General features: G+C 39.7%; 1 protein-coding gene across 3 annotated transcripts; it reads left to right on the top strand.

The window, feature by feature from the left end:
• Positions 1 to 513: 513 nt before the first annotated feature.
• On the top strand, positions 514 to 9,759 carry smpd2b (sphingomyelin phosphodiesterase 2b). Of its 3 annotated transcripts, none has more exons than XM_030419717.1 (11): positions 514 to 584; positions 2,438 to 2,549; positions 2,649 to 2,745; positions 2,950 to 3,026; positions 3,479 to 3,572; positions 4,106 to 4,195; positions 4,289 to 4,371; positions 4,775 to 4,907; positions 5,307 to 5,411; positions 5,539 to 5,716; positions 5,982 to 9,759. In XM_030419717.1, exons 2-11 carry the CDS (start codon positions 2,500 to 2,502, stop codon positions 6,404 to 6,406), a joined length of 1,332 nt encoding a protein of 443 aa, XP_030275577.1. In that variant the 5' UTR covers positions 514 to 584; positions 2,438 to 2,499; the 3' UTR covers positions 6,407 to 9,759. The 3 variants fall into 3 exon arrangements, with proteins under 3 accessions (XP_030275577.1, XP_030275576.1, XP_030275575.1); XM_030419716.1 differs by lacking the exon at positions 514 to 584 and adding an exon at positions 616 to 991; XM_030419715.1 differs by lacking the exon at positions 514 to 584 and adding an exon at positions 616 to 1,000.
• Positions 9,760 to 10,726: the final 967 nt, after the last annotated feature.

Raw genomic sequence — 10,726 nt, 5'->3', positions numbered from 1 at the left:
TGTCATTTTTTTTAAATGAATGCTTCATATTTTGGCGCATTTAATGGCTTATCTATTTACTGAACCATTTATTAATTTAAATATTTTGGATTTTGGAGGTTTCATTCCTCTGTACACTGATATCAATAAAGAGTAGCCTATATGATAAAGTAGGACTGACCAATATACTACTTTCAGTTCATTTAGCTGGCTATAACTTACACTGCTCAGTATTAGTTATACTATATTGGGATATGGTTGCATGCATGCATGTGCATGGATATGCAATAAAAGTCAAATGAAATGTCCTGCATTATTTCTGGGGACAAAAAATATTCAAAAACACTAAAAAAATATCAGATGTATCACAGAATAAACAGTTGAGTGAAACATTAAAATATCCCTAACTAATTTTGAGTAGTGTATGTTCTTCAGTATGTTTCTTGAATGAATGATTCAAGCCTGTACAAAGCTCTCCTGAAAGAACTTCACCTCCCAGAATAACTTGCGGCTGCGGCGAACTGAAGCCGGAAGCAGCTGTCAAGTTAGCTAAATCAAAAACGGATGTTAGGTGAAAGCCAACAAACTAAGGTTTTCTACAAAAGGTGGTTATTTGAAAATGACTTCTTATGATAAAGTATTTAAAGTTGCGACTTATCCCATGAAAACGTATTTCATATATGCGCTCCTGTCGCCAAAATCTAGGCGCAACTCAAGCTCCCGTTTTATTTTGGGGGGAAACTACAACCGGAGGTCTTAACAAATATTCTTTTTTATCCGAGCTAACTTTACACCAGCAGGAAAAAGCACGTAGCAGCGATGGAAGTGGCCAAACAGCACTGAGTTAGTGTTGATGCTGACCGACCGACTTCGTCCTGTTTGATAATAATTAACTATTTTTTACAATCATAGTTAGCTAGCACGCTAACAGGAAGTGTTTTGGCTCCGGAGCCAAGAGTGGAACCGCTCGTCTAACGGCCTCGTTAACTAACGTTACAGCTGACGTCAACAGGTTCGTGAGGTGAGTTAAATTAACCAACCTAGTTAATAAACAAACCGTCCAGCTGACATGGCAACAGACGCCGGTAGCTAGCCCAACCGTGAACGGACATAAGCTAAGTGGCTAGCTAGAGTTGTTCAGCAGCTGTCTAACTGGTCTAACTGCATACCTGCAGTGATAAACTTCAAGATATTTTATCTTCCTCATAATGAATCTGCATGTGTTCATAACGGTTCATCGCTATCTCAATTAATAAATGATGGCAGAAGGATAATACATGTAGCCGTCGAAGCAGATATGTTAGCTAAAACTTTATCCACGTCGTCTACCAGCTAACGTCACCTAGAACCGGCATTTTGTATCACATGTAACTTAATCTGGAGTGATTTCGCTAGCCTTTTCTGTGTATTGACGTGAGAAAATCCCCCTCCTTCCTCTTGTGTCAGTGTTGATGTGATGTTACCTGCCTGCGACATCTACTGTCCGTGCACCCCCTCTGTCAGTGGTGCAGCATCCCCTCAGTGTTTTGAATACACTCACAGATGCATTGTGTGACTTTGTACTGAATTAGTAAGAGACGTTTGGATATTTTAGTGTTTCACTTGATTGTTTATGTCTGAATTTGTGATTATATCTGGTCCCTAAATGTTATGCGACACATTGCATTCGACTTTTATTGCATATCCATGCACACATACGCCAAAGTCCCTGACTGATTTTGAGTAGTGTTAATGTTAATTGTCTGCTTTATTTACACAGTTTGCTTTCTCTGTGTTGAGACATAATCAATATTAGTTTTGCCTGTTCAAAAGAGCCCTCACCCACAGTGATGCCCCTCAGTTCTTTTCACTGCATTGCTGCGTCCCCCCTGTTTCTCTCCAGACAGGGCAAAGCTATGTCAGCACTCTTTTGGGGGCTAGTGTTTTGTTACAGTCCCGGGAGAAAGGAGTGAATGCAATTGCCTCTTTACTTTGTCTCTTGTTTGAAAAATCAAACTGCATTTTCCCACTGCGTGACAGAGTGAGGCCTGACCAGGGTCGACTATACCACAGTAATGGAAAAACATGTTCATCATGTTAGTATAGAGAATTGTATTCCAGATTCGACAAATTTGTTCGTTTTTTTTTTCCATTTAAGAATTGTGAAATTTTGCTGAATCCTTAAAACAAAGCACAGAACTGGAACTGAAGTCAGGCCTCCATCTGCTTGGTTTGCACTTTTAGTGCTTGCTGTGCGTTTTAAAATGTTTATTTTTGTCGTAAACATCTGTCTGAGACTCGTGAGTGTGTGCCTTTTTAGTTCAATAAGTTTGTAGTGTATAAATTCAATTGATTTTTGTGTATTTTACCTTGATCTACACGTTAACTTGCTGAATTACTCTCCTATAACCTAAAGCGTTCATTTGGGAATAGATCATAGAAATCAATCTCTAACAATTACTTTCATGTGTTACACCAGGAGCTGTCCCAGTCATCTCACCTGATCTGACGCTCCATCATTACACCTACTGACCTGCCAGCATGGCTAACACAGACTCTGTCGGCCTCCGAGTCTTCTCTCTAAACTGCTGGTCAGTGACTGTGGTTCGCAGCGTCTCTTAATGCATTTTTTATGTCCTCCTTATACATGGATGAAAACACATGCAAACACCCATCTGTTTGTTTTTCAGGGGGATCCACTACCTCAGCAAACACTGTCCTCAGCGCTATGCTATGATCGGAGATTTGTTGTGCAAGGAACAGCATGATATTGTCTTACTGCAAGAGGTTGGTGGAAGCCATCTTGACAAAAACTTGCAGAGTCACTAATCTGATTGACTTTTTAATCTTTTTTATCATGTGTTTAGTTAGTTTTTGTATTTTTTGCAATGAAGACCAACCTTAAGTAGTTAATCTTTTTGTAAACTCGTATGAACAATAATAATTATGCAAAAAAAAAAAAAAAAAAAGTGATATCAATTTTCTTTCCAGGTTTGGAGTGAGAAAGACTTTCTCTCCTTGAAACAGAAGCTTGCCTCTACCCATCCTCACTCTCATTACTTCAAAAGGTAACTTTTTTGCTTCTATCCAAAGGTTGCTGTGCAAACATGTTATGTACCCATTCTACGAATACAATTAATGATCAAGTTGTCTTCAAAAGGCTCCTGAAGTGCCTTAGTGTCAGAAAAATGTACCTTCATGACTTTGATCAGTCTGCAAAATTTAACTGAAGCTTAGGCCTTACCTATAAGGATTAACTTCTCAAGTTTAATTCTTTGTTGACCTCCATACCAAAGCATAAGACTGAGATTAATCAAAGGTTCAACCTCTCTAATCCCCTTTGCTGCTCACAGAAATGTCCACTCTAGTAGATAAGTTCTTACATCTATGACAGATAACATGTACTTATCATAGGGATGTGAGTTATTTCGTTAACCAATAATGTGACACTGCTGAAGCTGCTGTTTAGTGTGGAATGTAAAACTTCTATTCATGTGTTCCTCTTCCCCTCGTTCTGCAGTGGAGTCATAGGCAGCGGACTGGCTATTTACACCAAACACAGAATCCATGACACTTTTCTTTATCGCTACTCACTGAATGGGTATCCCTACATGGTAAGTCTGGAGAGCCAGAGACTCAGAAAGAAATGTTTTGCACAATACACATTACAAATACATATACAAAACAAAACTGTCAATAATGTCATTATTTGCCAAAAAGTGTTTCCACAATTTGAATCATACAACTTCATTCGAGAAATGCAAGGTGCAGCGACATCATTAAGATTAAAGCAATTGAACAGATGATAATAAAAGCTTTTTTAAAAATCACATGTTTATCAAAGTTTTAAACAAAGATAAAGGGTTTGCTGCCCAATTTCCTCCAGCGGGTCGTCCCAGACTCGAGCTGCACCGACTGTAAAGGCCAGATCTCCTCTGGTTTTATTCTTGACCTGGGAATTATTAATAGAGACCTGTCAGCGGATCTCAAGCTGCACTTAGGCTCTTATAGAGTTAGCAAGTCAGCAGTACAGTCAGAAGCCAGTTCGTACACGCCTCACCCTCAGAGTGGATGTATATGCGTGTGTTAGTGTTACAACCTCTCTCCTTATTCTCTCATAACCTTTTGTATTTTTCATAATATCCAGGCTCACCATGGAGACTGGTTCGGAGGTAAAGCTGTTGGTTTGGCCATCTTAAACATTGGCAGCCTGACTGCCAACATCTATGTTACCCATGTAAGGTTTTCCAACATCAGCTCTCATCCATACTCAGTATATATTATATACAGTTACTGATCAACCTTCTGTGTCCCGGTGCATTAATTTTAGCTGCATGCAGAGTACTGCAGAGACAAGGATTCTTATCTACCTCACAGAGTGGTTCAGGCGTGGGAGCTGCAGCAGTTCATCCGGTACTCTGTCTTTGCTTGTGTATTCTGCACATATAGTATAGCGGCACACGCAAGATTTGTTTACTCTGGTGTATATTTACATATTTGGCCTGTTGTCAGTTGGTGATAGTGTTTGCATTGTTAAAGATGCATTGTGTGGGATTTAGTGGCATCTAGTGGTGAAGTTGCAGCTTGCACACAAATGCACAAAACACCCTCATCTCGCCCTCCCTTGTTGTTGCAGTTAAAAACGTTAGAGACCCTCACTAGAGAGTTTGATTTGCTGTCTGGTCCACTGTAGAAACATGGCAGACTCTGTAGAAGAGGTCCCTCTGAAAATGTAAAACACTTCACAAACTCAGTAATGTTTTGTCTCAGAGTTATACTGTGTCTCTGGTAATAATGCTTTTTCTGTTCCTGTTAGCCACACCTCTGCTGGAGCAGATTTGGTCATTTTAGGTGGTGACCTCAACATGCATCCTCAGGACCTCGGTAACAGACTACTGAGGACTTCCACTGGACTCCGAGACTCTTATTCAGAGACTGCTAAATTTGATGTAAGTAATGAGAAGTTACAGTGGTAGACAGCTCGACAACAGCACACATAGCAAGCAGTTAGAAATGTTTAAAACAAGTCCCCCAAGTCAACCACGTTCTTTTTATTCATGTGGATGTAAAAGCTGGATGACCATTCCCTCGATGTCTGGTGTTTTTATCTTGGGCACTTTCAAACTTCTTGCATTAACGACTTCAGTTGTCAGGAAGTAGTTGTGAAAAAAACTGTCAGGCTGTATCCAGCAGTGTCATTGTGGCGCAATATCTAAAGAATTAGGCTGTCAGATATAATGGCCAAGACTATGAAAACAACAACCAGGCTGTGAAGATGAAAACATGCATTTTCCTTTTAACTTCTTTCTTTTTCTTTAATAAATGTTCCAAACAATCTTCTGTTGCAGGGATGTGAGAATGGTATGACTCTAATAGCTGACAACCCTTTTATCAGTCAAAAGGAGCTCGGTCCCTTCGAGAAGGGAATTCGAATCGACTACATCCTCTTCAAGGTGGGTGAAAGCTTTGTGTCGTCACATGTGCTAAATTTGTATCCCCTCATGTTCACAGCAAGATGTTAAAGTCATCACATTTCCCTGTTTTTCTTTTCTTTTTTCCTTTTTTTTTTTAAACTCCCAGGATTCTTCCAAAGCAGAAATTTATTGTGATTTCATGTCAACCACCAAAGGCTCCGTCCCTGACCATCCATTCCCGTACTCCGACCATGAAGCTCTCACGGCTGAACTCAGGCTCGAGACACGCACTCGAACTGAGGCTGAAAACGACAGGAAAGTGATGAGTCAGGATGCTGCTGCAGGTATTTTATTTATTTATTTTTTTACCAGTGAGCAGATCAGTATCTAGAATAAAAGATAATGTATTTGTGTAAATGTTGCTATGTTATGAAGACTCATACTCCTTACTTTTTAATATGTACTAAAAGTAAGGAGTATGCCAAATTAACCATAGCTTTAATCTTATTCCATGGCTCTTCACTGCTTAATGGACTTGTGTTGAAGCCAATCAAAAACATTTGCAGATCCTTTACTGCTCTTTGTCCTTTCTCTCTTTCACATCTTCAGGGAAGTTGGCCGAGCTGGTTGACATCGTGACAGAGGCCCGTACTGAAGTCAAAGTGGGTTTGCACTGTGCTGAGAGGATGCGCTACACAGCGACACGTACCGGAGTGATGGGCCTGGCTCTGCTGTTTCTGGAGCTGGCCATCGCTGCTGTCCCCTGGTTGGCCCTGGGAGCAGAGCAACCATTCCCTCGTACTTCCTTCTACATGCTGGCTGCATTGTGCTTCGCCATCCTGGTGACCACCTTTCTGCTGTACATCTTCTATACCATGGAGCTGAAGTCCCTTCAGGGGGCTGAAGACCAGATGAGGCTGGCTGTTGGAAGTCTGCAAGAGAGGCTCAGGGGCTTTCCTTTAGCTCAGCCCCACAGCTCCCAGCGGAGGCCTCCAGAGGGTCTCGAGCCTAGTGCCTTTGACCCAGAAGAGTAATGCAGGAGCCAACTGGGTCAAAGTGGGCTCACTGAGAAAAGCCTTTGAAGTAAGCTTTAAGATGGATGTTTGAAAGAGTCATTTATCCTCTGAATGTGTTTTATGCTCTTGAGATTAAGATTTGTACTGCAGAATGATGAAGGACGATTCTGAATGTAGTGCAGGACACGCGTGGAAATTTTATACTTTTTATATAATCGTCTTTAGCCTTTTTTTACCCCTAGATTTCCCTCTATGCACTTCAGCAAACATACTTCCTATCACATAGTGTGATACATCTGTGCTACTGCTGTTCTTAAAGGTCAGAAATATGACCATTTGTCTTCTGTAAGCCTCAGGTCCGACTTGCATTCCACCCAGTAGTTCCAAGCGGGACCAGTTGTTTATGTTTCTAATTCCACGCTTACCTTTTGTGATCCGGAGAATCCACAACACAATCATAGTAGCCTAGCAATCACCTACAGCAAATTAGTCTGAACCTATTGGTCCATTTTTTATTTCCATGTCGCATTATCAGCAGGGGAAGACCAAAATGCCCACTCCACGGCAACTGGGTAGAGGTGCAATCAGAGCAACGAAATGTGCAACATAGTGCTGAGCAATGTTAAACAGACTATAAGCTGTGATGGTGAGGCATTGATGTGTCTTTGAATATGACTACATACTTACATATATTGCCGTTTAAATGTTTTTAAAAAAGTAAATCGCCTCCGTCAGCAGCTCCGACACAGACTGCAAAGGCTGCAATGTAATCCTTGGGGGAACTGCACCTGTCAAAGTCAGTTGTCGACTAAAAGTGCTCATTTTTGCCACTGAGAGAATCAGATTGTTAGTAGAGAAAGACCTTATTGTTAAAGAGTGATACAATTTTTATTTAACCAGAATCAGCCGCTTTGTTTTAAGTCCAATAAGCTGCCAGGCTCCTTCAACAAAAACTCTTATTTTACCTCAGAGATCATTGTGAAGCACACTCCATTCAAACCTGACAGAAACAGAAATAGTCAAGTACTGTCTCGATACTGGAATTCCTAACGGTGATACAATACCTTGAAAATTCACAATGTTCAATACCACAGGGAAACATTGAGGGCATATAATGTGACTTTTTGTATTAAAAGATAAATATAATAAAGCTTGTTCAGTGTATGTTAAGCACAGCAGCATCAACGTTAATTTAATTTGGACCTTCATCAGAAGAGTGAGAGCAGGCAGAGCTAAAAGTACGTGGGTAGACGGAGTGAGAAAGGGCAGCTTGTAAGGGTGTATCGATCCTGCCTAAAACGAATGTTGAAACCGCTTCGAATATTCAGAATCAGTATGTATCGATACATCTGTATTTTTGACAATACTGCCACAAGTTCAACAGTCACAAAACCCTTAATCCACCACATTAGATGGGAAAACATTTAGGCTCTCCCTCCCTCCCGCAGCCATCACGGTTGTTTCATATCAGACCCGTCCAATATCAGATAAACAGTTATGATTGGCCCGACATGGACCAGTGCGGTTGGAAATCTGAACGGGAGGGGGTACCAGACACATCTGCCAGATCATCATGAGCTTGCAGATTTGTCTGGTTGGCAGGCTACGACCGTAATGGGTGTAGATTATGTGGGGCTTACTTACAGAAGTAGCCCTGTGGTCTCCGCTGCACTGACGATACAGACACTCCGAGGGTTGTGTAGGTTTACATATTGGTCAGTAACATGTTTTCTCTCTGCGGGACAGATTGCTGAGAGCTTCCAGTAGCCCTTAAAGATCCGCATGCACCAGTTAAGACTTTTCAGTGTATTATACTGTATGAAAAGGGACACGCTCTATCTGCATGTTTGCAGTGTATCATGTTCACTCTCTTGCACTTCTTTTAAGTATCTTTTATGTTTTGAGAAAAAAAACACTCCTGTTTCCAAAAGCATAGCAGTGGGAATGTGCTGCAGATATTGTGTCATATATGCACTTAACTTCGACCTAATGTTTTTGACATGTTTTACAAAACATCATGTGCTGTAGAGAATTTAAAATGCTTAATATATTAGTGTGCAGTGCACTACCTTGACTAACCAGATAAACCACCTCCTTTTATGTAAGCTAGGAAGTCACCAGTGAGAGCCTAGCAAGGAGCAATCATTTTTAAAATGTGTACACTTTCACATCAATGTTGGAAAAAGCACCTGGTAGTTCATAGTTTTATGAAGGTCATAGATTTTAGTATAATACCTGATGTTCATTCCAATTTGAAAGTTGTAATGGGCATGACTATGAAAGCAATAATAAAGATTTAATTCACACTTCTTGACTGATTTTGGCTCTGGATGAAGCTGACAAAGTTATTCACTGACAGATATACACTTTCACCACTAGAGAGCAATACAAGTGCATGAGACAGTTAAACCTTCAACGTGAACACAGCTTTTGTTCCACCAAACTGGCTGTTGAGCAGCAAAGCGAGGGCAATGGAACAAGTGAGATCAGAGCCGAATTTGTCAGATCCAACATGCCAGCTGACACATGTTCCCCCTCAGGGCAAGAGGCGCCCATAGGTGTGGCACATTTGAATGTTTCTGATTTTTTTCCCAGTCGAAACAAAACATTTGATACTCACCAGGTAAAGTGCCATTACTCACCATAACATGCCGCGGCTTTGTCACCAAGAAAAACTTAATAACCAAAATCTGTCTCAAAAGATAAATAGGTGTGTCAACTCGAGCGGCAGCGATATTGAAACAGTGTAGTTTGACAAAACAGGATTTAAAAGTTTACTAAGTATGCTCATTTTCAACAAAAGTCGTTCATTTATTTGATATATTTAAGTCAAGTTACAGTAGGTTTAAGGGAGATTATAGGTAAGTACCCAAAAAGTCATACTGGAGTTAAAGAAAACGTGTTAAAATATTGCTTTGGGTAAATGTGAAAGTTCACCATATGAATACCACTTGAGCAGACAAGTCCTAAAATATCCAGTATTACAAAAGTATCAAAAATAATTATCTGGAAATACATTTATTGAAGTATCAAAATAGATTACACATATATTTATATCTGTGAACTATATACTGTGGGTCCATTAGATCCAATGTTCAACGCTTTTCAAATGATTGGAAAGTGCAAAGTAACTAGTAATTCAAGTAATCCAAAAAGTTGCGTGGAGAAAAAAGTACAATATCTGCATTTGAAATGGAGTGAAGTGCAAGAATTAGGTAGCAGAAAGTACAGTAGTTGAGTAAATGTACTTAGAATCCATCACTGGGTATAACCCAAAATATTTACCCATGGGTTTAATCTGCATGCTGTCCCATCCTGTTTTAACTGTTTCCATCACTACAAAATAAATAAAATCATTTTCTACTCATAAATACATTTACTGTCTTCCAGTTTCTTGTAATGACAGCATCATTTTCCAGCCCTTACAGGTAAGGTTTAATCACAGACGCTGTGAGCAGGTCTGAACTAAGCTGTGGAGGAGGGTTACTTTTACTCACCTATTCACTGTAATTTGCATTCACACGTCTGAGGGCTTTATGTGTTAGTCCTTCCTTATCTCTGATAGTCTGATTGTGTGCTCATTGTGCAACATTTAGTGTTAATGGTCGGGGGTTAAAGCCGTTTATTGTGAGAAGGCTGTTAATGACTGTCTGTAGCAGTAATCATGTATTTAGCTGAACATAATCTGATATCATGAAATGAAGCTGTCATTGATCTGAAGGTTGTCGTATCTTTGGCAGGCGTACTGACTCCAGTACTTATCCTTAAGTGGAGTACAGTATAATTTTTTCAGTTGTAAGTAAAAGTTATGCACAGGATTATGAGCAAAGTGTGTATGAAATATTAAAAGTAGAATAGTAACTTTTAAAATTGGTAAACGTCCTATTTTCTGATGCTTTTTACTTGGACTCCACTTTGTATCAAAGGGAAATATTGTACTTTTAAAAAAAGCATGTAGTAGTTGAGGAGGTTTCCAGGTCCTGTACTTGCACAAAAGTACTGATACCACAGTGTAAAAATACTCCATTACTGGTTGAATGCTTGTATTTAAAATGTGAAAAAGTAAAAGTAACCATTGTAGGTATGAGAGGAAAGAATGTAGGCTACTTGAAATATTAAAAATATTCAACACAGAAAAGTGTCCTCTGTTATACTATTATATATTTAATCATTAGCTTATCATTACTCATGCACTCATGTAAAAGCAGGATCTGACTGTTTCAGTTGTTTGAGGTTGAGCTTTTAAACTATTTTGTACATTATAGATTATTCTTCTGACTGTTTGATTAATCATCTGTTCTTTAGAAATAAATAAATGGCTAAATTATAGATGCCCAA

The sequence above is a fragment of the Sparus aurata genome, chromosome 6, assembly GCF_900880675.1.
Source record: "Sparus aurata chromosome 6, fSpaAur1.1, whole genome shotgun sequence".
In the NCBI taxonomy this organism is placed as follows: domain Eukaryota; kingdom Metazoa; phylum Chordata; class Actinopteri; order Spariformes; family Sparidae; genus Sparus; species Sparus aurata.
Note: the sequence above shows the minus strand (reverse complement) of the source record. Positions and strands in the feature narration are given on the sequence as shown.

Coding starts and splice junctions, on each gene's coding strand:
- smpd2b (XM_030419717.1), top strand. CDS start 2,500: ATGGCTAACACAGACTCTGTCGGCCTCCGAGTCTTCTCTCTAAACTGC. Junction 2,550..2,648: donor GTCTTCTCTCTAAACTGCTG/GTCAGTGACTGT, acceptor TTTGTTTTTCAG/GGGGATCCACTACCTCAGCA. Junction 3,573..4,105: donor TGAATGGGTATCCCTACATG/GTAAGTCTGGAG, acceptor CATAATATCCAG/GCTCACCATGGAGACTGGTT.